This window comes from Meles meles, chromosome 2 (assembly GCF_922984935.1).
Source record: "Meles meles chromosome 2, mMelMel3.1 paternal haplotype, whole genome shotgun sequence".
Lineage (NCBI taxonomy): Eukaryota > Metazoa > Chordata > Mammalia > Carnivora > Mustelidae > Meles > Meles meles.
In genome coordinates, this window is record NC_060067.1 from 175,552,877 (window position 1) to 175,579,798 (window position 26,922).

Sequence of the window (26,922 nt, forward strand, 5' to 3'; positions counted from 1 at the left end):
GATGTTTTTGGTATGTAAAGTATCATTCAAGCGCTGGAAAATTTCCGAAGTAAAAGACTGGCTTCCCCATCTGACGTAAGTGATACAACTAAGCCGTAGTAGAGGCTGATATCTGTAGATATTCAATAGTCTCAGTACTGACTTTGTAATTGCTATGCTTTAAATGCTGAACTACATCTGCCTATGAACATGAAAACACCAGTCAAGGGAAAAGAACTTAAATATTAGTTCTTTACCCCAAACTTCCTTTTTTAATTAGCTTTAATAACAAAGGGGAAGAAAATGGTTATTGTATTCATTTTCTGTATAATGGATCGAACCAGGTAAAAGTAGGCAACTGGTCAATATGGTTTTATTTCAGTATTTCATAAACTTTTAAATAGAATCATGTAAAAAACAAACATTTCAAAAAGTGCAAAATATTAGAAAGCTAATCAGTGCTATTAATCTTTCCATGCACACAATCTCTTGCTGAGATAAGCAATAACAAATTCTGTAGCGGGGACTATGTATAAAATGATGCTCTACAGAGTTTAAAAGTAGGCTTGGTCAAGAGATTGCACATGATACAACCAAAGTAGTGCAAATAACACAGCTAAATAAAGAATTTAAATCCAGCTTATTAACCTGTGTACTACACAACCATGATGATACTGTAGGTGGAGAGACGAGATAGGAAGCTCCTTTACAGTCGCCTGCCCCTCACCATCAGAAAACTTTTCTTAGTACCAACAGTGGTTTATCTAGCTATCCAGGGTTATGCTGTTCATCTTTGGTTATAGGGACTCATTCTTTCTTGCTTGTCCTTTGGTTTACTCTTAAGCTAGTCTGCTAATATGAAGAATAAATGTAAATTTGAAGACAACAACTTGACGAAAGCTTCCCCTTTAAAATATAATTGAATGCTACTTAATTCTCAGTAACCCTTACTTCAAACTCAGCTTATATAGTAAAATAAAAGTATTCCATATATCTGACACTTCTTAGTGGCTCAGCATTAGTCTGTAAGCAGATGGACAAGTAAAGGCCAGGAATGGATCCTGTACCCCAGCCTTACCTCTGCCATCTCTAAGGTGACAGTGATTAAACTTCCCTTTCCTTTTCTCTGCAAAGGGATAGAGATCACTGCTGTCACACGGATGGCTTAAGTAAATGTTAAATGCCAGTGCACTGGATAACCATGATACATTTACAAAAAACCCCTTTTTTATAAAAAACAAAACACAGCTTGCCTGCCTATTCCACTTTATAAACAGAGAGGCCTATAGAAATTGGAGAAGAGGGTAAAGGACTATCACAAAGAGAACTGCAAAGTCAATGGCAAACTCTGACCAAGGAGAAAGAAAATACAGCACAGTGGTGAGCAGATGCCCTGGAAAATATCAGTCTATATGCACCCGTCGTCTTCAAGGTACGTACATCTCACTTTGCATGTTCTGACACGGACTCTGCACTTGGCTGTTCCTTGGCACAGATTTTTCTTTCAGAATAAGAAACATTTCTCCCAGCTGAAGCTACCTGCCTTAGCCAACACTACCTGTGCTGTGAGGCTGTTAAATAAGCTCTCTGGATTATGGGTATCTAAGCAGGCAATGGTGTTTACAAAATGTTTTCAAAGAGGACACACAATACTGCCTTCACTCAAGTGAATATCGTGGTTGACTTGCACAAATTCTATTTCACCTTAAATGTACTACTGATTTTAGTCAGCTGTCAAGGCTATGGGATTTCAGGTTTTGTCAGCCCTTATAACTTTGCCCTCAACTTAAGAACAGAAGTTACTATCAAATAACTAAGATTTCATCTAGAGTCTCCCCATTTGAAGCATGATATAAAAGGACAGGTCTAGAATATATAACATCTTTGCTTTATAAAGGTGCACCTCATGTGAACCAAACTATCCACTGAAGACGCTGAGAGCAGCTCGAACAGCTGGGAAAACACTGAAGAGCATCAGTGATTACCAACAGTCAGCTGTCCGCTGCAGAGAGTAAACAATACTGTGTGAGCTACACTTCAGTCCTTCACACAGTACTTGTAGGAAACAAAAGCTGCTCCAAGGAAGCTGCCCAACTTCACACCCACTTAGCCTCCAAATGCAGAGAACAGCAATGAGAGATAAGCGCACCCCAAAATGCCTTCTGAATCTCCGGAGCCTGCTTACAAACTGAAACATTTTCTAAAGATAAGCAATAATTTCCTAGAAAAATTTCTACCAAGCCAAAATAAATCAAACTCAAAACAGATTTTATACTATCTCAAATAATAAGCAATAGAGGATGGCACCTATCATCCAGAATTAAAGATGCAAACAAACCCCACTATGAAGAGTGGCAAGTGCTTCTATGAAGCTAGTGGTAAAAAGTAATAGGGTCTTCCCTTTGCTTTTTCTCTCACTTCCGAGATAACAAGATTATCTTCCAAAGACCCCAGTGGTAAGTGAGTGACAGGCAACATGCAGGAAATGACACAGCTGAGGAGAGGGAAACTGCAGCAACAAGCAGGCGGATTTTCGGGGGGAGGATCCGTCAGTGTCCGTCTAGGGAAGAGTGGAACAGAGGTCACGATGCAGTCACAACTGGAAGGCGACCAGGCAGAATTCGGGAGTCTAATGCATGAACGTTCTAGTTACACATCTAAGAAGCAAAGGAACTTAAATCTCAGGATGGGCTCTTCGTCATTAAAATTGTAACTGTTGCCATGGTAACTTAAATGATCAGAACTATTTAGATTCTGAGTTTAGATCCTAAAAAAGTGACAGGTGTTAGTGGACTAAGTCACCAGCAAACACACACACACTCTTTGTCTACATGGGCTATTGCACTTATTTCTCAGCAATTTTAACCAGAGTCCCTCTAAAAAATGAGCAATAACCTAGATCTTGGTGACAGGCAACAGAAAAGTACGTTTATAAAGAGCTCAAGGCTACACTGTTCCTCATAACATGTCAATATGTAGGAACTATGCTGCATTCGTGACATTTAAACACTTACATGAAGCAGCCATATATGGTTCATTTTTACTGTAAAGGCTGATCAAGAAAGATGCCCTGGGTTTGGTAGATTTCTTTGAGGACCAGCAATACCGTATCTTCAGACTCCCTATAAAGAGAAAAACTTAAGTTGTAAGAAGAAACTAACATTTATACTAGACGCTTTACAGATATTATCTCATGTAATCTACACAATCACCTTACAAGTTCATTTTTCTCAAAAGTTCATTTTACAGTGGAGTATTACTTAGTCATAAAGAATAATGAAATCTTGCCATTTGCCATAATATGGATCGACCTAGAGGATGCTAAATGAAGTAAGAGACAAAAGCCATATGATTTCACTTATATGTGGAACCTAAAAAACAAAACAAATGAACAAAAACCAGACTCATATATATACAAAGAACAATGTGGTTGCCAGAAGGGAGAGGGGTGGGAGGATGGGTGAAATAGATGAAGGGGATTAAGAGGTATGAATTTCAAGTAATAAAATGAATAAGTCATGGAGATGAAAAGTATACCACAGGGAATATAGTCGATAATATTGTAATAATGTATGGTGGCTACACTTATGGTGAGCACTGAACTGTCCAATTCACTATGCAGTAATTCACCTGAAACTAATATAAAATTGTATGTCAACCACAATTTTTTAAAAAAAGTCTAGCATTATGTCTGGTAATACAAAAAAGCTAGTAGTAAATAACCAACCAAGAACTGTTCCCTTTCCACAGAGCTTCTTCTTGGAATAATATGGAAGAGCCATCCAGTTGGTCACCTTAATTTTTTAAATGTTATTTACCTTTTTAAAAATATACTATGGGGTGCCTGGTGGCTCAGTGGGTTAAACCTCTGCCTTCAGTTCAGGTCATGATCTCAGGGTCCTGGGATCGAGCCCCGCATCGGGTTCTCTGCTCAACGGGGAGCCTGCTTCACCCCGCCCCCCCCACCTGCCTCTCTGCCTACTTGTGATCTGTCAAATAAATAAATAAAATCTTAAAAAAAAAAATAGTACAATCGTAGAGTTCATGATTCAAGATCTAAAAGAGTGTTATAATGAAGTTTTACTTCCACCTCTGTTAACCACGAGTTCCCATCTTCGGACAATCAAGTTACCAATTCCTTATGCATCTTCCAGATATCATTCTGTGTGTGCCCAAGCAATTACTTATATCCAGTTCATAAAGAAATTTGATTAACGTCATGAAGGACTGCCTTAAGGATGTATAGCAAACATTTCTCTAGATCTGTGGTTTAACATTTTTTGAATCATGTATCTAACTTGAAAATCTAATGAAACCAATGGATTTCTCCTCAGAAAAGATTATATATATATGCATATGTATATATATATGCATATATATATATTATTTTGGATATATTTTTCCAAAATATAAATAGTTTCATTGGATTCATATGCTTTTTCTATTCCCCAGAAACCCCATACACAGACTTCAGGTTAAGAAATTCCTATGCGGGCGCCTGGGTGGCTCAGTGGGTTAAGCCGCTGCCTTCGGCTCAGGTCATGATCTCAGGGTCCTGGGATCGAGTCCCACATTGGGCTCTCTGCTCAGCGGAGAGCCTGCTTCCCTTCCTCTCTCTCTGCCTGCCTCTCTTGTGATTTCTCTCTGTCAAATAAATAAAATCTTAAAAAAAAAAAAGAAATTCCTATGCCAGTCAAGGGGCATTAACTAAACTAAGTATTAAAATGGTGTGATCCTGGTGCATAAATAAATGGATCAAGAGAAAAGAAGTTCAGAAATAGTCCTAAATCTATATAGGAATTTAATAAAGTGAGACTCAAATCTACTAACGTGTTGTGACAAATGGAGAGGCATCTGGAAAATGACCTGAACCAATCTATACCTGTTACTGGAATAAATCCAAAGTGAATCAAACATTCACATGTAAAAATGAAACCATAAAATATCAGAATAAACTGTGGTAAGGCATTCTTCAGAGGATAAGGAAGATCTAAGTATGACACATTCTAGAAGCCAGAAAGGAAAAATCAACAAATATGACCATATAAACATCAATCTTTTCAATGTCAAAGACAAACTGGGGAAAAGGCATTTGCAACTCATCACAGACTGATCAACAATAAAAAAAATTTCAATATAAAAGAGAATAAAGAGTACAAAAAACTCCCAGAAAAGGAAACAAAAATGGTCCTGAAATATATGTCAAGATGCTCAATCTTATTCATAACCGGAGGAATGCAATTTTTTTTTTTAAATAAAAGGCAAAAGATTTATCTGATCTGAAGAGAGAATGGAGCATACAAGGCATGCAACTTAAAAACTATAGCGTGGGGTGCCTAGATGGCTTAGTAGGTTGGCCATCTGCCTTCAGCTTAGGTCATGATCCAGGGTCCTCGGATTGAGCCCCACATCGGGCTCCCTACTTGGTAGGGAGCCTGCTTCCTCCTCTCCTTCTTCTCCTTCCCCCTGCTCACATGCTCATGTGATCTCTCATGAATAAATAAGCAAAATTCAAAAAAAAAAAAAACTATAGCATGCAAAATACATACACTGAAACCTACAAAACATTGCTAAGGGAAATTGAAGACCAAAATACAGAGAGATACTGTGCTTGTGGATCAGAAGACTCAGCATTATTCAGATGTCAATTCTCCCCAAATTCATCTGTAGACAAAATATTTGCAATCACAACCAAAATCTCAGAAACCCACTAGTTCAAAGGGATACATGTATCCCGATTTTTTTTTTTTAAGATTTTATTTACTTATTTGACAGAGACCAAAACCAGGGGGAGCAGCGGGCAGAGAGAAAGGGGGAAGCAGGCTCCCTGCTGAGCAAGGAGCCCAATGCTGGGCTCAGTCCCAAGACCCAGAGGCAGAGGCTTAACCAACAAAGCCACCAAGGTGCCCCCCAATTTTTTTTTTAAGATTGATTTACTTGAGCGTCGCCTGGGTGGCTCAGTGGGTTTAAGCCTTTGCCTTTGGCTCAGGTCATGATCACAGGGTCCTGGGATTGAGCCCACATTGGGCTCTCTGCTCAGCAGGGCGCCTGTTTCCTTCTCTCTCTCTCTCTCTGCCTGCCTCTCTGCCTACTTGTGATCTCTCTGTCAAATAAATAAATAAAATCTTTAAAAAAAAAAAAAAAGATTTATTTACTTGAGAAAGCAAGGAAGTATAGGGAGGCGGGGCGGAGGGAGAGGGAGGGTGAGTCTCATGAAGAGTTTGCACTGTGCACAGAACCCCACATGGGACGTAATCCCACCACCCCAAGATCACAACCCAAGCCAAAACCAAGAACTGGGCACTCAACTAACTGTGCCACCATGGACCCCAATGTTTATAGCAGCAATATCAACAACAGCCAAATTATGGAAACAGCCCAAGTGTCCATCAATAGATGAATGGATAGAGAAGAGGTGGTATACACACAGTGTAATACCAGTCAGCCACAAATAAGAATGAAGTCTTGCCATTTGCAATGACAAGGATGGAGCTAGAGAGTATTATGCCAAGTGAAATAAGTCAGAGAAAGACAAATACTGTATGATTTCACTCATGTGGAATTTAAGAAATCAAACAAATGAGCAAAAAAAAAAAAAAAAAAAAGACATAAACCAAGAAACAGATTCTTAACTATAGAGAACAAACTGATGGTTACCAGAGGGGTGGTACATGAGGGGAAGAGTTAAATAGGTGATGGGGATTAAAGAGTGCACTTGTGGGGTGCCTGGGTGGCTCAGTGGGTTAAGCCTCTGCCTTCGGCTCAGGTTATGATCCCAGGGTCCTGGGATCGAGCCCCACATCAGGCTCTCTGCTCTGCAGGGATCCTGCTTCCTCCTCTCTCTCTCTCTCTCTCTGCCTGCCTCTCTGCCTACTTGTGATCCCTGTCAAATAAATAAATAAAATCTTTAAAAAAAAAAAAAGGAGTACACTTGTAATGAGCACCAGGTGTGTGGAAGTACTGAAGCACTATATTGTACATATGAAACTAATATTACACTGTATATTAACTAACTGAAATTTAAATAAAAACTTAAAAAAACAGGGCACCTGGGTAGTTCAGTTGGTTAGGCATCTGCCTTCGGCTCAGGTCATGATCTCAGGGTCCTAAGATTGAGCCCCAGTCCTGGAACTGTCATGGGATCTAGCCCCATGTAGGACTTCCTGTTCAGCAAGGAGTCTGCTTCTTTCTCTCTCTCTCTCTCCGCCCCCCCCTTCTCCCCTGCTCACGCTCTCATGGTTTCTTTCTCAAATGAATGAATTTAAAAAACCTTCAAAAAGTAAAATATAGGGGCGCCTGGGTGGCTCAGTGGTTAAGCCACTGCCTTCAGCTCAGGTCATGATCTCAGGGTCCTGGGATCGAGCCCCGCATCGGGCCCTCTGCTCAGCAGGGAGCCTGCTTCCTTCCCCTCTCTCTGCCTGCCTCTCTGCCTACTTGTGATCTCTGTCAAATAAATAAAAAATATAAAAAAAAAAAAGATTTAAAAAAAAGTAAAATATAATAAAAACTTTAAAAAAATAATAACGAATCATAATTTAAGTGGCTCAGTCAGTTAAGCATCTGCCTTCGGCTCAAATCATGATGCCAGTGTCCTGGGATCAAGTCCCACATCGGGCTCCTTGCTCAGCAAGGAGACGTCTTCTCCCTCTGCTAGGAAAATAAGATGGATGGGTATTAAGGCTTCAAAAATGCATGCTTTTAGGTTTTAAGATTTTATTTATTTGTTAGAGCTTGTTCTCTAACAAATAAATAAAATCTTAAAACCTAAAAGCATGCATTTTTAAATACCCTTCAAAAATGCATGCTTTTAGGTTTTAAGATTTTATTTATTTGTTAGAGCTTGTTCTCTAACAAATAAATAAAATCTTAAAACCTAAAAGCATGCATTTTTGAAGCCTTAATACCCATCCATCTTATTTTCCCAGCTATCTTTTTCTTTAGTTTCAATTAATTTGGTGATTAAGTTCTTTTCTGTTATAATGTATGGATTTCAATAAGCATTAGTAATCCATTCTACAACCCATCAGATAATTATATTTAATAATGATTAATTCTGTTGAATAAGTTGTGGGGATTTAACGTACAACATGGTACTAGAGTTAATAATACCGCATCATATACTTGGAAGTTGCTGAGAGAGTAATTCTTAAATGTTCTCATCACACAGTGTGTGTGTACACGGAGTAATTATGTGAAGTGATGGAGGTGTTAATCATTTCACAATATATACATGTATCAAATCATGTTGAACATCTTATGCAATGTGTAAATTATATCTCAATAAATCTGGAAAAAACATTTAAATATTAAAAGTGTAAATGTTAAAACGAAAATAATAAATTCTGATCTAGCTACCGTAAATACTTTCAAACGAGTTTACAATACTTTTACCAACAGTAATGTATTTGTTTCAGTTCAATAATATGTACCCCTCCTGTCCCCCACCAATGACCAAAGCTTTTTGGTCATTTAAAACTTTTAAAACTAAGCTAGCTGAACTCATGGTTGCTGGCATCATCAGCCCATGCTCTACCCAACTGCAAAGTAAAAAAACAATGTGTTTAAATCAGATTTATTTAAATGATATAATTGTGTTATTTTATAACTGTCTAAATGAGAAATCACTCCAATCCCAAATGTACACTAGCCTACCCTCCTTTCCTACATCTATCAAATAGCTTTGAAACAATTAGACACTCCCCAAAAAAAGAAAGAAAGAAAAGAAACACCCAGAAACAAACACAAACATCACTTACCAATAGCACAGATGGCTTTGTAAAGCAAATAAATATTCATTAAAACTTTCAATGGGCTTCTCTTGTAGCACATAGTCAATGCGCTGGCCTCCATTCAGCATTCCCACATTGATGGGCGGGACTTCTTCTTTAACTGTCACAGGGGTCTCTTCTGTGTTAACATCTGGACATAGAAGACCCACAATAACAATCAGCCATCCAAGATTGTCCTTACTTCCCTTCAGACTACCAAGTTTACAGTAGGATGAGGTAGTTTCTGCTCAGAAAGCTTTCTGCACCTTCCTCCTCTCAAGCCCCTTAAAGCTTCTCCTCAAGTCATACTGATTTGTTCAATCCCATTTCTTTCCCGTACCTCTGACAGCTAAGTCATTTGCCTCTGGTTTATAAACTAAATAGAAGTAGGGATAGAAATCTTTAGTATTTGAAAATTAAAGCAAAAAGAATGCAACATTAACTGTGAAATTAAGAGGAGAGCATACTAGCTAGTGCCCAACCAGGAAAAGAAAACTGACCGATGAATACATGACATTGCCCTATAAAAGCAAGGAGCTTCACAGAGGAGGCTCCTAACCTCACTTCCAGAGTTCCCAAGTAAGGGATGTCTTTTAAAGCCTCTGTACCAGATATTCAGCTTCTTTTGACATTTTACCTCACAAATAATGTTTTTCCATAACTTGTGGCTATTAGATAATAGAAAAGACTAGCAGAGGGGAAGGCTCACTAGGGCTCATAGTATTGGTTCTACACCATGAGTAAGAAATACACACTATGGACTCTTATCAGACCTAATGAAGGAAATCAAAGTGTATAGTATCACTGACCACTCAGCTTCTCTGAACTTGATTCAGATTCTGCTTCAGTTTCTTCTGTAGTTTCTGAAGCTTGTAAGGCAGGGTATGGAGCTCTGGTGAAAGACTTCCAGGCCATCCGCAATGAACCTAGCAAATTGTTCTTAAGGTCCATACTCATCCTGGTCAAGCCCTCTCTCAATTCTGAAACATATTTGAATAAAGAACATTACATGGTTTACAAAGAGTTCAGGGTCCAACACAGTTAAACAAAGTGAATGAGGCCCAGTCAGTCTGCACTGACCAGACATCTAGAATTAAAAGTTCTGTACTCAGACTTACCTAAGTGCATTCGCTTCCTGCCCTTATGATGTGGGATTAGCATTGGCTCAAATTCCACTCCTGGAACCACCATCGGTTCAATCCTATATGCCACAGGATCAAACTACATAGGAAAAATAATAGCTACAAGATACCTCTGCTGAAGAAAGACCGCCTTAGGAACTGTGTATCAGACAAGAAAAATTATAAGCTCATAAAAAAACAAACAAAAACCTCAGCTATTTTGCCCCATCACTTTCAGATTCATACTACTGTAAATTGTCTCATTACCATAAAATAGTATAGAAAAAAGCAAATCAACACAACAGGAAAGTATATGTTCTTTATCAATAAGCTCTAATATTCAGGTGAAAAGACAAGAGCTGTCCAATGCTTACAGGGTGATAGATATTGAAAAAACCTTTGCATGTTGGAAATTTATAGTTGGGATCGATTCTTTTTAGTCCTCGGACAGTAAGGAACATTCCAATGGGAGATCCAAAGGCAAAGAATATCTCTGGTTTGTAGATGAGCCGGGGGTATTTTACAGACACCTGGAAAAAAGATAAAGTATCTCTCATTGATAACAAAAGTGACCTCTGTTCCTACCATACCAATGGCATGCAATGAAATGACTAAAGATAATTAGTATTGTTACCTGCCCAATGCCAACATCCAGATAGTCACCATTTCCAGTAGCATTGGTTTTACTGCAGAAGCCTGGTTCTTTGAGGAGGCTGGATATGGTCACCCCTGAAGCTGGCTGCAGGGTTGATCTATTAATACCCTAAAGAATAAAATAATTCTGTGGAGCTGTTATGTTGTAAAAATATCCAAAGAAATACACAGTTTGAAAGGATACTTAGGAAAGTTTTGAATAATTCTAGGAAGAGTCTCAGAAAACAAGATAAAGCTGATGAAAACAAAAGCTGTCCGAAGTGATGAACTGACATCCTTACATGCTCTAAATCAATGAAAGCTGTACAAGCTATCTGGGCGGCAGCTGAAACTTTATGAGAGAAACAACAGCAGAGCATGATGAAGAGGAATACCGAGGGCCGCTAAGGGTTTCAATGAAGCACAATTCCCTTTTAAGTAGAATGTCTCTATGGGTATACAAAATGATACAGATACTGGGCCAAGAACTGGGCCTTAAATAAGAACTAAGCAATCTGCTATGAAGTTGAAAAATAACTGCTAAGATATGGAAAGGAATTTAGTGGGCAAAAAAACTAAATGTAAAAGTACTAGAACTAGTACTTAGATGTCAGTACTATTACAACATGGATAAACCTCAAATTCATTATTCTAAAGCGAAAGAAGCCAGTCACAAAAATCCACACACTGTATAATTTCATCTAAATGAAATGTCCAGAACAACAAAATCCACAATGACAGAAAGCAGATCAGTGGTTCACAGGAGGGGGAAATGGGGAGTGACTGCAAATGAGTATGGGGTTTCTTTTTAGGGTGATGTAAAAGTTCTCAAATTAGATAGTGGTAATCGTGACACACCTCTGCAAATACACGAAAAATGACTGAATTGTATACTTTAAAAGGGTCAATTTTATGGTATGTGATATGAATTATATTTCAATAAAGGGATTATGAAATTTTTTTAAAAAAGGAAAAAAATGGAATGGTGGGAAGATTCCAGGGGAGACAAGACTTCTGAAGCTAGTAACATTTTTTAAGGATATCAATTAAGAAAATGTTTTTTTTTTTTCATTTTAAGAAAATGTGTTTAATTTCTAAAGAGAGCCAAAGATCAGTTAACAAAGTTGCTTAGCTGCCTAACCACATCACAAAGCACAAGGATATAAGGATGTCAAAAACCATTTAATCCTACAAGCTATATTAAACACATACCATTAAATTTTTTCTGGTCCTAAAGTAGTTTAATATCTTCTTTCTTGGTCCTAAGGGAATTCCCATTTCTTGAAGATCTTTGTCAGTACATAAAGCCTAGGCACAGAAAATGAAATATCCTTATTTCTAGGCAAAATAAAAAGAATTAAATGTCCTGTTCTCTGAGAGGAATGAGACCTAAGCACTACTATTCTTTTTTATATTAATAGGGGTCCCTATTAGTACAACATCATTAATAATTTTGAGGGGAAAAAAGTACTTTATTCATAAAAGCCTAAAGAAGAATAAAGGTATCAGTACTATAGTATCAATACTACAGTAATACAGATGACAATGTATTATATATATATGTATATAATATATATATGTATATGTATATATATATATATATATATATATATATTTAAAGAACCCTACAGAAGTGGGTATCTACCTATATGACAAAAGAACATTCCTTGATTTCCACGCTTAGATGTCACAGTCCTGAGAAAGATTCTATCCCTACTCATGGACATAAGCAGGGGCGCCTGGGTGGCTCAGTGGTTTAAGCCGCTGCCTTCGGCTCGGGTCGTGATCTCAGGGTCCTGGGATCGAGCCCCACATCGGGCTCTCTGCTCGGCGGGGAGCCTGCTTCCCTCTCACTCTCTCTGCCTGCCTCTCTGCCTACTTATGATCTCTCTCTGTCAAATAAATAAATAAAATCTTTAAAAAAAAAAAAAGAACATACAGCAAACACTAAGCATGAAACAATCAATCAAGATCTCAGCTTAGGTGCTACTCACCTGATTAGATTAAGTCTTCCTTCACCCTCCCAGACTACTAGTCTCATTATACATTCTTAATACTACTATGTACTTTTCCAACTTAGAACTTACCACAATTGTAGTTATGTTTATTTGATATGTGCCTTCTCCACTAAGCCACAAACACAATGTTTATGTTTATACAACATGTTTATGGTTTACATAATATCTTACTGACCACTCTATCTCTAGTCTAGTACATGGTAGAGCATGCCTGCTCATATTAAGCATTCACTAAATACCTATTAAATGAATGAATGCATTGCAAGCCTGAAAAAAAGCAAAAAAAAAAAAAAAAAGTGACAGAAAACCAAAAACAAATAAGCAAATATCAACAGTAGGGCTCTTTAAGTGTAAGAGAAAATAAACTGGAATGATAAGTGGTCATTTATTTTTACTCTGTTTTCTGAGCTATGTTGATATGTCTTTGCTCTATCACTGTATGTTTGTCAATATGGCTCCTCTGAACTTTGGTCTCCAACAAAGCAAAGATCACTTTATGAGATAAAAAACCACATAAATAATGCTAAAGGACATTACTAATGATAACAGAGTTTTTATGACTAAAATGCTTCTGAAGGGCAGGCTCTTAGTCAGCACTAAGAGGAAGATAAACCTAAAAATATTAAAAATGGTATAGCATGAAGTTTTTTTGTTTGTTTTTAAAGATTTTATTTATTTATTTGACAGAGAGAGATCATGAGTAGACAGAGAGGCAGGCAGAGAGAGAGAGAGAGAGGGAAGCAGGCTCCCCACTGAGCAGAGAGCCCGATGCAGGACTCGATCCCAGGACCCTGAGATCATGACCTGAGCCGAAGGCAGAGGCTTAACCCACTGAGCCACCCAGGCGCCCCCAGCATGAAGTTTTAAAAGATTATTTTACCAGTGCTTCCTTATCCACTTTCTCCTTCTCAAAGAGATTAAAGAATTCAGAGAGTTGAAGTTTCTTCAAATCTTCCTCTAGCGTCAGTGTGTCTCCTTCATCCATGACAATATTTGGTGCATCCTAAAAATTAAATTGTAAAGCTCATATTCTCTAAATTCATTTAGACGGTCCTTTATTAGTACTACTAGCAATAAAAATAATGCACTATATAAGAGTTTTATATAAAGATATACATAATTTTAAATAATTGTAATTTGTACAAAATATAAATTAAGTAGTTAATCTCTAAGTTTGCAACTTTAGTTGAAACAATGTTTTTAAATAAATGAATGCATGAATGAAGTGCCTTCTTAGCGCAGTAGGCAGCGCGTCCGTCCATAATCTGAATGCATAAATGATTATCAAAGTGTTCTTCATCTTCATTAAGAAAACATTCACTGAGTTCTTATTACGGAAAGAGTATTTAAGACATAAAACAATCTAAAATAAAGCCCCTGTCCTGGAAGAACTCACAGTCCAACAACAGAAATAAGACACTTACATAAAAAGAGAAAACATACAAGATAGTATATGCTAAATACTAATTCAAAACTATAATGTGTCACAGGACTTTGTTTTACAGGTGTTTTGTTTTAAAGATTTTATTTATTTATTTATTTATTTATGTGAGAGAGCGAAAGAGCACACACAGGGGGAGCGGAGGAGGGAGACAGTAGCAGACTCCCCGCTGAGCAGAGAACCAGACTCAGGGCTCGATCCCAAGACCCTGGGATCATGACCTGAGCCAAAGGCAGACATTTAACCGACTGAGCCACCCAGGCGCCCCTACAAAAGATGTTTAAACACCAAGTCCCCCCACCACATTCAAAGGGAATTTCTACAAATTATATCACTTTGTGTCCAATTCATTCTTCATTTCCTCATATGTAAACTCCATTTCAATTCAATGATTCTATAATTCTAGTAACAGAAGAAAAGTACGTATTTATAATGGAAAATAAGATACCTATAGTTATTTTAGAACGTGGCAAATATTTGTGGAAGCTTATGACTATCTTGCTTCTGTCATCCAAGAAGATACCAAGAGATAAGTCTATTAAAATTAAAATAAATGTAAAATTAATGTGTTTTGGGATGGGACTGAACTAGCAAAAAGACAAAAAAGTAAGTCTAAAATCTAAAAATCCGTCCTAAGAAATGGTACAAGTATATCTGTATATCTAAATTACCTTTTCACTGTCCATATCCCCCAAAGAATCTTTCTGATTTGTTAGTATATCAAACAGTATAAGTGAACCTAAAACAGAAGAAAGAAGGGACAATTCCTAAGTATTGGCACTACACAGCTTTTATACAAGAAGTATTAAGCCAATTACCCATATAGCAAAATCTATGAAGCAGAAAGTTTTTCTTTCCAATCCACCACCACTCCCTTCTAACCCCTTCCAAATTCTTCATCACAGACCAGTTCCAGACCTCTAAGTGTGATACAGGTAAGACACTGTACTTCAAAAACAGTTGTCCTTAATATGTGACAGTCCTCTCTGATCACAGAGAATTCATTTGTTACCTAAACTATGACCAGCAATGGATACACCTCCTTTGAAATCAGGGTTCCTCTGAAGAAAAAGTGTATATATTCGGTTCATTTCAGAAGCAACTGTGTCCACGATAGTCTGACAGTAGGTGGGGCTATTATAGAAGAAGACATCCAGAATTGTATCATTGGTGAAGTGCCTTAGGCGATTAATGCTGGGCAGAGTTATTCGCTGCAGATCTCTGGGGGAAAAAAAATACATACATATATATATATATATATATATATATATATATATATATATATATATATACACACATACATACATACATACATACATGTATATATTTTAAGCAGAAAACCTAATACATTCTATAACCTCCTCTAAGTTATTATCCAGCTTAGCCTTCAAGCTTAGACTTAGATATTTAAAAATACAACAGATAGTATCTATTAATAGGAAACACAAAGGACGCAGAGACATGTTTAATTAAGTCAAAATGATGTGACCAGCAAAAGTCAGTAAGAATCTCTATAAGACAAATTCTTTAATACATAAACTACAAGGAGATAAGAGATGGAAAGGTAATCAAGAGATTAAAAGAGACTTAAAAGACAAATCAACAAGGGGCTCCCAGGTGGCTCAGTCGGTTCATCTTCTGCCTTCCACTCAGGTCATGATCCCAGGGCCCTAGGATCAAGTACCAAGTCAGGCTCCTTGCTCAGTAGGGAGTCTGCTTCTTCCTCTACCTCCCTGTCTCCCTGCTTGTGTTTGATCTCTCTCTCTCTGTGTCAAAAAAAATAAATAAAATCTTTAACCAAAATAAATAAATAGTGTGTGTGTGTATAAAATTATATTTACTAGACAACTGGAAACTTGAACACTGTATATTTGCTGATATTAAGAACTTTTTTAGGGGCACCTGGGTGCTCAGCAGGCAGTCTGCTTGTCTCCCCCACCTTCTGTCCCTCCCCCTGCTCATGCATGCTCTCTCTCTCAAATAAACAAATAAATAAATCTTTTTAAAAAATGATTTTTTTTAGGTGTGATAATGGTGTTATGGTTAATATATTTTTAAAAGTCTTTTCCACCATCAACAGATGAATGGATAAAGAAGATGTGGAATACACTGGAATACTATGCAGCCATCAAAAACCCCCAAATCTTGCCATTTGCAATGATGTGGATGGAACTAGAGGGTATTATGGTAAGCGAAATAAGTCAATCAGAGAAAAACAATTATCATATGATCTCTCTGATATAATTAATTTGAGAGGCAGGGTGGGGGTCATGGGGGAAGGGAGGGAAAAATGAAACAAGATGGGACTGGGCAGGGAGACAAACCATAAGAGACTCTTAATCTCAGGAAACAAATTGAGAGTTGCTGGGGGGGAGGGAGGTGGGAGGGACAGAGTGGCTGGGTGATGGTCACTGGGGAGGGTATGTGCTATGGTGAGTGCTGTGAGTTGTGCAAGACTGATGATTCACAGACCTGTACCCCTAAATAAAAATAATACATTATATGTTAATAAAAAATAAATAAAAGTCCTTTCCGATATACAAACAAACATTTACAGATGAAATGATATAATAAGATTTGGTTCAAAAATAATATGGTGGAGGGATGGGCAGTAGACAGAGGTTGAAAAATAATGGATAGAGCAGAACTGGCCATGTGTTGAGGCTTGTTTGCCCTGGGTAATCATAATCTGTATATGAAGATTCATTATATAAGGTATTTTTGTATACAAACTTCTCTGTAATAAAGAATTTTTTGGGGGGGGAGTTTTGTTTTTTTTTATTTCTTATTTTTTTTATAAACATATAATGTATTTTTAAAGACAGAAAATACAAGATGATTTTTCTAGAATTCTCAGCATTAAGGTTTTTTGATCACAAGTCAAATGATAAATGGATCAGCTCCCTTTCTCAATGCAGAATTTCTGAAAGCTGAAAGAAAGTGAGACTACCAGATGCCAAAGGCAAACAGAATATCTCAAAAAGAAAAACCATGCTGACATTATCCTAATCAACTTCCAGTTAAAGCTTTCTCAAAATACCCAGAAAGAGTCCTCAAAGATTCAACAGCTTCTGTAGTTTAGCGAGCAATTTGCCCTTAGGAACCTCTTAGCATCAGCTCAAATCTGAAGAATGTGAACCCTATACCTAGTAAAAGCAACACCATACTACAACATCTGGCATATGGAATATGCTCAAATCATACGGTATTAGGAACTCAGAGACACAGAATCAGAAAAGCCATTTCCAAGACCAACATGGAAATAATACTGACTACTTCCTTTATCTTTCAGAAAAGCATCTGCCATTCTATCCTAGAACTATACTATGAACACACTTCTTTCTGGAGCCTACAGCTCTCCAAAATATCCTTAATATAAGGCAAACTTCTCTGACATTACCATAAAATCTACAAACAAAACTGGGTTTGTGACTTAAGAAAGCCATCACTTAAAAGTTGTATGAATTATAGCTCAAGTTATAAATGCTAATAACTTAATGCTCGGGAATTTCCCTTTTTTCCCCCAACATGGACAAATATTATCTAAATATGATCACAAAAGGAACAACAAAATACTTTGTACATCTTGAGGTAGGCTGGCTTTGACATCTAAAGATGGAAATGCTTATACACTATAGGAATAAAGCAATGTTTGGTTTTAATGCTAAAGAAATAATAATAGCTGTAACAGAAAATACTAATCAGCTAGTAAGACATACTGTAAAATACACATAGTTCTTTACTCCTAACCAGGTCAGCATTTAATAATGTATCTCTAAGAAAAGACGTAGTACAAAAAACTTCTCACTGAACAAATTTTTATATAATTAGCTATAGCAGAAATATCCCAACCATATCAATGATCAGAAAATGCATTACAATCTTAGTTAACAACTCAAAGACATAAGGTATTACTCACACATCCACACCAGTAGAATGCAAAGGACTATGCCAGTTGACTGGAAGAAATTCTACTCTTCCAATCTGCTGATTTTCTTGGGCTTTCTTAAAATGTGTCTGCAGCAGGTTCAAGGAAACACTGCGAAAATCGTTAACTGGAAAAGACATTAACTTATGCATACCAGGGAAGCAATGAATTCATAGAATAAGGATGCAACAGATCACATAATTATACTCTCTCCGTTTGCTTGGAACACATATTTACTTGAGTGAGATATCAGTGCACAAAAGCTATTCCTTTAAAACAGAACATTATTTCACTATACAAAACACTTTATCTAAAGAAAAGTTAACTTCAAAACTTCTGTGTCATGGGAACTATTTCAATTTTTTAAAAAAACAAAAAAATCACATGACTGTGTCAATCGGCCTTACAGTTAGATTCCTAACTAACCTTCTGGTTTTTGTAAACAACCTCTAACCAATATTTTAGATTTAAAAAAAAAAAAAAAAAAAACCCTGCTATTTGAAATTCATACTACAATAGTCTTAACCTTCCAGAAGGTTTCTGCTTAGAAGCATTAACCAGTAGAAGATTCCCAAGTTGGGAGACTCTGAATATGTACTGTTAAGTTTTAGAAGACACTACCTTTTAAAATCAACTTATACTAATGACCTAAATATTCCAAGTAGAATATCAAGAGCTTTATGATACTATGAGTTACAAAAATGACTTAAGTTTCTGTTATTCATTTAAACTATATCATTGAGGCACCTAGGCAGCTCAGTCATAAAGTGTCTGCCTTCGGCTTAGGTCAAGATCCCAGGGTCCTGGGATGGAGCCCCACATCAGGCTCCCTACTCAGCAGGAAGCCTGCTTCTCCCTCTTCCACCCCCACCTGTTTTCCCTCTCCCACTCACTCTCTCTCTGTCAAATAAATAAATATTAAAAAAAACAAAAAACAAAAAACAAAACTATATCATCTTTTTGGTTCCCTTTAAATTTGGAGTGGTTAGAAAGAGGACCATCACATTCATAAAACAATTTTATAAGGATTAAGGGCTTGTTCATTCAAGAATTATTAGTTAAGAGTATAAACTATTAGCCTAAGGAATTCACTAGTACTTTAGGTCTAAGTTAAGAAGCTTTACTATCTTGCCACCTGTCTTTAGCTCTCCAAATCTTATTATGCAGATAAAAGACTAAAAACAACACTTTATCTCAGCTCACAGGAGCATTGACTAATATTTCCCCTTAAATGATTTAATCTTACATGCTTTGCAAACCTACCACACTGTACAATGCTTCGAAAGCGGAGATCACAAGCTGGTCCAATCCCATGGACTACAAAAACCAAATGATCTATTTGTAAAGGTTCTCCTGTAAATGATATTAAAAAGAAAAAACATTTCATATAAATAGTCTTAAACTCTGTTTACAGTCAAACATTCACAAAGAATAAGTTATAAAAATGGGCAACTTAAAATACAAAATCATTTTTTAAAAGAATTTATTTATTTATTTGAGAAGTGGGGAGAGGAACAGAGAGAGACAGATAAGCTCAGCAGAGGCTCAATCCTGCAACCCTGAGATCATTACCTGAGCCAAAATCAAGTCAGTCCCTTAACCGACTGAGCCACTCAGGCATCCCAAGCAGATCATTTAAAGGACACAAACAGTCCTATATTTTACTTGGTAAAATAATGATTTTACCATGTTTCTAATTTATCTTGACATAAATCTGTAAAAAAATTTTTCAGACTTTAAACTTTTCAGTTTGAAATAACTGCAACCTTACAGAAAACATGAAAGAATTGTATCGACACTCTCATACACTTTTTATAGATTCGACACTTCAACATTTACATTTGCTTTATTATTTTCTATGTGTGTTTACACACATATTCATTTTTCTGAACCATCTGGAAGCAGGTTGCATCTATTATCAGACTGCATACATCATACCTCTTTAAATACTTAATCCTTTAAATACTTTAATACGTATTTCCTAAGAATATTTTCTTAAATAACCACAGTAATCAAATTCAGCCAACATAACACTGGTAGGATACTTTTATCTAATAGTCCATTTTTATCAATGATACCAATAATGTCTGGTGTATATATAAACCCTAAAATTTTAAACTCGTCTTTTTATTTTTTTTAAGTTTTAATTTAAGTAATCTCTATACCCAATATGGGGCTTGAACTTACAACCCTGAGATCAAGATTCATACAGTCCCCTGACTGAGCCAGCCAGGTGCCCCTAAACTCATCTTTTTAAATTATAGTAAGACTAAGACAAGCCATCTTCTCTCAGAGATAAAATGGAATTTTGTAATCCAGTTAAATATATTATAAAACCAGGGGCACCTGGGTGGCTCAGTGGGTTAAAGCCTCTGCCTTCGGCTCAGGTCATGATCCCAGGGTCTTGGGATCGAGCCCCACATCGGGCTCCCTGCTCAGCGGGGAGCCTGTTTCCTCCTCTCTCTCTGCCTGTCTCTCTGCCTACTTGTGACCTCTGTCTGTCAATAAATAAATAAAATCTTTAAAAAAAAAAAAAACCCAACCATAAATGGCCCCAGCTAGATAGCAATGGATAACCACTAAAGTTCACTGAAAAAATTTTCCTTAGTTCACACTCTTCAAGAACAGGAGTTATCAGAATTAATTTTTGATTAATTAATTTTACCAGAATTAATAATTGATTAATTTTAATCAAATAGGCAGAATCACACTTCTTAAAATTAGGACTAAATCAGTTTATTTGTTCCAAGTGACTTCTTGATTAGTACTGCCAAATTTTACCCATTCCACTATATACTTAGCAACTTTAAAATAGATTTTTACATCTATTAAGATTCTCAGTGACTAAGTTTCAGTTCAGGTTGTGATCTCAGGGTCATGAGATGGAGCCCCACCTCCAGTTCCACATTCAGCACAGAATCTCCTTGAGATTCTCTCTCCTTCTCTCTCTGCCCCACCTACTTGTATCCTCGCTCTCTCTCTAAAATAAATTTTAAAAATTTTAAAAAGATTCTTAGTAGATGAAGTAATGCTAATCTTAACTCATAATAAGCCCATATGACTAAATCATTTTTAAGTCTTGAGGTAATCCAAAACCATAGAAAAAGATCACATTTAAGTCATAAACAAGTACATCAGAAGAAAAAATAAACAATTAACATTACCACAATGAATGTCAACAGAAATGTTCTCAACCCCTCTCTTCACTGTCCTTGGTCGACCCTGTTCAGTGGGTGTTGAACCCCATTCATCGGACCCTGCAACTGGCTGGTAATGCACCATAAGCTTAAATAGAAAAGATCAAAGCAATAAATATATTCTGCATTATAGACATCTCTATTTATACATTCTCAGGGATAGGAACAGGTTTTTCAAAACAGAATACATAGTCAAATCTCAACTAGAGTTTTGATAACCAACTCTGATGGCCTGAAATGAGAACCCTGAAAATACAGTAGGCCAATGCTGTACATATTAAATACCTTATGATTTTGTCAATTATACCTCAATAAAGCCAAAAAAGAAAAAAAATCTGGCTAACAGATCTTTCAGTAATACCCTACACATGTAAAATGTGCCCGCATAATGTGTCAGTGATATTCTTAATTTATAGTGTTGTAATTCTCCCTAAGAAAATTGTTTTGTATAAGGTGAAGAACGTAAAAAATGGTGGCACTGGCTACAAGTTTCATAATTGTGAATGCAATGTAAAAATTTCCAAAGGGTATCCTAAATAGAATCCCTATGAAAAAGAAACCAATTAAGTTCTCCTTAGTAATGCAATTAACCTTTAATCCCACATGAAAGAAAGGCTTAATTTGCTTTACCTTTGGATTGTGTAATATAATAATTTCTCTGTTAGGAGACTCCAGTTTCTTTTTCCACTCATCCAGAGTTACAGCAAGCATGTATGTTTCCTTAACAGAAAACACATTTCATTAGATTTCTCTAATAGCTTTTCTATTAAAACTGAACTTTTTTTTACAAGAATACTGCTAGATAAACAATTAGGTAAGAATATCCAACTCCAATGTATCAAATATTTGAAAATTCTTTTAAAATTACAACAGATAATAGTATAGAACAACAAAATTCCCTCTTATTTTTATCATCTAGACTAGATAAAATCACTATTCATATTCTGATATACTTCTTTCAATAATATTAATGTCTACTCCAATTTAAAGAAAGCAAATTTCAGATTGTTTCCAGAGCCAGAAAAACAAAAGGCTAAAAGACCAATCCTGTGGTCAGAATTTAAATATTATTAACAATGATCACCATTAGGGAAAATATTTTAACTTAAAGGCATTAACACTCTACATAGTATTTTAAAATCTGAAAATAAAACTACTTTATCTTGAAATTAACTCGCAAAAGAAATGCTATAAATGTGATCCAGATACCACCAAACTCTTTCTAGAAATTTCACAAAAACAAGTCACAAGAAAAGATTATTAAATAGAAGAAAAAAATGAAAAGAAGTGAAAAGGGGTCAAAGGAATACCTCTAATACTTGGCTGAAGCTCTCTGAGTAGGGAACATACTTATTATCTTTGTCTCCTTTGTAAAACCAGGTACATCGTCTCACTTCTGATGCTAGCTCATCCCAGTATACAGCATACCGCATCCTCTCCCCCAAATGCACATCATATCTGCCCCCATCAGTGGGGACAACTCTCCCATTACAATCTTTTCCTATCAAGGATTGCAAAGGGGGAAAGAAGTACATATATCAAAATAAACCTCCCAAAATACAATTGTGAGTTATACTCAAAATAATGTAATGAGACCTAAGAATGAACATATTCTACTTGCCTAAAACAAAATGTTTTATTCCATTTATTAAAATTATTCAATTCCATTTTAATAAATGGAATTTTTTTAAACTAATTTTTTAACTAATTCACAAACCATCAAAACCATTCTTGGTTTTAATGATACATGAAAAAAATAATACCCAAATACTGTTTTGTTCTTTTTCTGAGACAGTAGTGTCCCATTAAACAAACAAAGTATATAAGGCTTTCTGAATTTTTTGCTTGAGGCACCAAAAAGTAAATTAACAACCATGACCATCATGATGATAAAAGTTACCAGCATCATTCTTGTTTCATAAAAGAAGATAAAACACGTAAAAAGTTAGAATTCATTCTTTTGCAATGTGACATGCCCCCATTCTTCATAAACAAAAACTGAAACATGCTAGAATATAAGAAATATTCTTAGATAACTATACAAAAATTATATTAAGTACTGTTTTCAAATATAAACCAAATTCTTAAATACTATAATGTGACTGGTTAGTAATGCAAAACTTCTATTTCTATATAAATATGCTACAGAAGAGAGAACAGAGAACCGCCCCCAAAAAATGCTACACAGAAAACTAGAAAAAAATCTAATATTTTTAATAGCACTCAATATAAGAACTATTATATTAGACTGAGAGAAATAGTCTTAATCTATTAGAAGTCATTTCCATCTCACCAGATCCATAGGCCTCTTCCAGCTGCTGTGAATCCTCAGAGTTGAAAGGAATCCATGTCTCCTTAGAATCTATTATTTTACAATAAAACCAATGAGGAGAAACTGGCTCATACAAACTGCCAGTGTCCATGTCTAGTAGCTCAAAGGAACCACATGAGTTTGGTGACGGGGATGGATCTGATTGGGACAATTGTTCCTGGTGTGATTCCACTGATGACATTTCGCTCTCTAAAAGACAAGATACAAGAAAACTATTGGGAAAAATCATTTTTCTTCTATTAAAAGTGAAATCTCTCTCTCTCACACACACACAACTGGTCATTTTAAGGTGTCATTTCTGGAAAAGAAAATCTCAAGGGGCCACACAACTGAATATAGAAATAACATGATAATTAACAGCTGAATTTGAGGGGGAGGTATAAACAAAATGTTTTTTATAGTCAGACCAGCCACCTTACACTAATTTCCCAATTCTCTCAGAAAACTGCGTGGCTTTAATATAGACAAACCAGAGGGGCCCGGGATGGTTCCACCAGTTAAGCACCTGCGTTTGGCTCAGGTCATGATCTCATGGTCCTGCATGACACTGGGCTCCCTGTTCAGCGGGGAGTTTCCTTCTCCCTCTGCTCCTTCCCCTGCGCCTGCTCTCGCTCACTCTCTCTGTCTTCCAAATAAATACAATTTTAAAAATAATAAAATTAAAATGACTTAAAAAAAAGACAAGCCCAGAATCAGAAGAAACACATGGTCAAAAAACTTGATTGCAACAAAACATCTTACCCCAATTTCAATCTAAATCTATTGCTAAAGGCAAAAAATTTACTCCAACTGTCTTAATAACACCTAGATTTTAGGCTCCAGGCCCCTATCATTACACACTTACATGCTTATCGGAATCTTAAAATACTGAAAGTAAAACTATTCACTTAAGACCCTGTCATCTTCTATTGATCCTTGAAGTGTACTTAATTAGTGACTAGGGCACGAATTCTGAAAACACGAACCCTAGTTTGAGCCACTGTGCGCACGCGCGCACCCACTCCCACCGTCCAAGTCTCAGGAGAAAACTAACAAGTGACCTCAAATGCCTCCTTCTCTCAAACACGACTCTGACCTATGCGGTCCTACCCCTTCAACACTCAGACCACCAGGCAAGGAACACTTCACACACCCAAGTGTACTCAATTTGAGGGGAGTGAGCATTATTGGTTATCTCAGCGCCAAGAGCAGCGGGATGGCAAACATCTGGCCTCCTCTGGGCGAACGCTCTCCAGGCTTTCGGCCGCTTTATCTTTCTTCCTGACGCCAATTTACCTCCGCCACCTTGGCGCGTCCCTCTCCCCCACAACCCTAGGCCTCCTGCAGCCCAGATCTGGGACCTCAGAGCTCGGGGACTTGCCTCCTCCGGCTTCCAGCCCTGCAGAGAGGAGCGGAGCCACCAATGGAACAAGCGCAGTCCGTACTAAGGCAAGCCTGGTCCCTTCACCCGGACCGAGGTCACTTCCCCGCTCCCCGCCACCGTGGTGGTCCTCACAGCACCTCCCTTCTCTACCTCAGGCATCGCGTCCTCCTCTGCCACCGGCATCCCGGTCCCGCAACGCCTCCAACCCGCAGCCCAGTGGCCTCCCTCCGCCGAGCCGCCCACCCCAACACGCCGTCGCGGGCTCACCTGACAGCCCCGCTGCCTTTCACACACTCCTGCCCTCGCTGAGGGGGGCACGACATGTCCCCGCGGGGGCCTTTCCCCTGAGCCCAGGCGGGGCGGAGCGCAGAAGGGCGGAGCCTGCGGCCCCGCCAGGCTCGTGCCCAACACTGGGCTCCACTGCGCTCCCAGCGGGCGAGCAGCGGGCTGGCCTACCGAGAGCAAAGGTGAAGTGGTGAGGACCGCGGCGTGGAAACGATGGGTGGGGCAAGGAGGGCCGCAGGAGTCTGGCCGGAAGTGTCGCGAGAGGTAGCAGGAATCGCGCGAGATGTGGCTCCTTCCTGCGGGCAGGGAGCCGAAGCGCTGAGCGTGCGGGCGGTGCGTGGGGCGTGCCCTCCGCTCCAGGAGGGCGCACAGAATCTGTCTGAGGTCTGAGGTCTTTGAAAGGCGGGGACGGGGGATAAGACGTTATACGTGTATGGAAGCATTTTGAGTTCAGTGAAAGAAAGCTTCTTCAGAATTAACCAGCCCAGCCCCCTCACTTGGTCGACTAGACTAGATGGGAAGAGACGCGCTGACCCTGGTACTACTCTGGCTAACTGTACTAAAGGGCCAGGAAAGATGCCGAGAACCCGAAAGAGACGCAGATACCACGCCCCTGGCGAGCACTTGGACAATAGGGCGCAAGCTGCAGCTTCCATTTCTGGGTGCAGAGAATGGATACCGTCGGCATTTGAAGAAAAAAAAAAAAAACTTTATCTGTGGGGCTTTGCCCCCTCCCGCTTACGTTTCTTAGGATTTCGAGGCTGCCAAAGCATACGTCTAAAAAAATGTAAAGGTGAGCTTCACCAGACTTAAAAGCCGCACGAGAGGCTGGAAACGAGATATTTTTGTCCAAACACGATGACATAATTGAGGTGAAAAGTTTAAATGAATTTCCCACAGTCGTGAAGTTAATGGCCCTGCTCTGCTGTCCTGCGTATTTAATTTTCTGGAAGACCTTAGCTCCTTTGAGTATTCAATAAGACGCTTGTCTATTTTCTAACTAGTTTATAGGGCAAGGATTCCAGGATGTTTTTCAGTTTTGTTAATTCTTCGGAAACCAAGAAAAACGAATTTTTATAACACATGAATTCTCTTACAGGTTAACAGCCACACAGATATCCACAAGTTTACTTAAACGTTCTCAAAACACCTAAAAAACCTGCTCTCCAGGGAGAGGGAAAGGAATGCCAGAGTTGTCCCATTCTCTAGGATCTTGTCAGATGACTAGCTAATATCATAGGCTAATAGTAAGAGCTAGCATTTACTGAGCTCTTACTATTTCTAGGTAGGCTTGTAAACATTTTACAAGTGTAATCCCATTTAGTCCTCACCGCAACTTTAAGTACAGACTATAGTTCTCCCTATTTACAGAGGTAAAATGACTTATCCTAAGTCATACTATCCGTACGTGATGGAGCCAAAATAGCAAACATAGTGTCTGTTTTCAAAGGCTGGACCTAAGTAATTACCTAAACTCGTTTAAGTGACAGAATCAGACCCTGAATTTAGGTCCTCTGTCTCCAAATCTCTGTATCCTCAATATAGTGGTTTTTCTTTGTTGAGGACCCTAAAGTGTAGTTATTTAGGTTGTATCTATCACTGTTTAGTAGAAATTAAAACAAATTTAAATGTTTACTAATTCATTTAAAATACCATTAAAAACCCATTTCTTGTAAATGAATTTAATGGAAAAGTAACTTTCCAAAATGAAAAAAATCGGGAAAGGACATTGCTTTACATTTTCATAAATTTCTTTAATGTCTGGTTTAATAGAAAATTGTTAGATTCTCATATTTTCTTCTGCATTCAAATTACAACTTTAGTTTTGGTTGAAATATATGAAGAAAACCCAGCCTC

At 37.6% G+C, this 26,922-nt stretch overlaps 1 protein-coding gene across 2 annotated transcripts; it reads right to left on the minus strand.

Moving 5' to 3' along the window:
* Positions 1-335: 335 nt before the first annotated feature.
* Positions 336-25,230, minus strand: DDHD2 (DDHD domain containing 2). 2 transcript variants are annotated; one of them, XM_045985135.1, is made up of 18 exons: positions 25,048-25,230; positions 23,379-23,606; positions 22,396-22,586; positions 21,716-21,805; positions 21,053-21,173; positions 19,152-19,241; positions 17,880-18,015; positions 14,973-15,181; positions 14,632-14,699; positions 13,400-13,522; positions 11,714-11,809; positions 10,503-10,631; positions 10,243-10,398; positions 9,866-9,968; positions 9,557-9,727; positions 8,736-8,898; positions 2,994-3,101; positions 336-2,539 (listed from the first exon to the last, which is right to left on the minus strand). In XM_045985135.1, exons 2-17 carry the CDS (start codon positions 23,596-23,598, stop codon positions 3,020-3,022), a joined length of 2,148 nt encoding a protein of 715 aa, XP_045841091.1. In that variant the 5' UTR covers positions 23,599-23,606; positions 25,048-25,230; the 3' UTR covers positions 336-2,539; positions 2,994-3,019. The 2 variants fall into 2 exon arrangements, with proteins under 2 accessions (XP_045841091.1, XP_045841100.1); XM_045985144.1 differs by lacking the exon at positions 25,048-25,230 and adding an exon at positions 24,931-25,036.
* Positions 25,231-26,922: the final 1,692 nt, after the last annotated feature.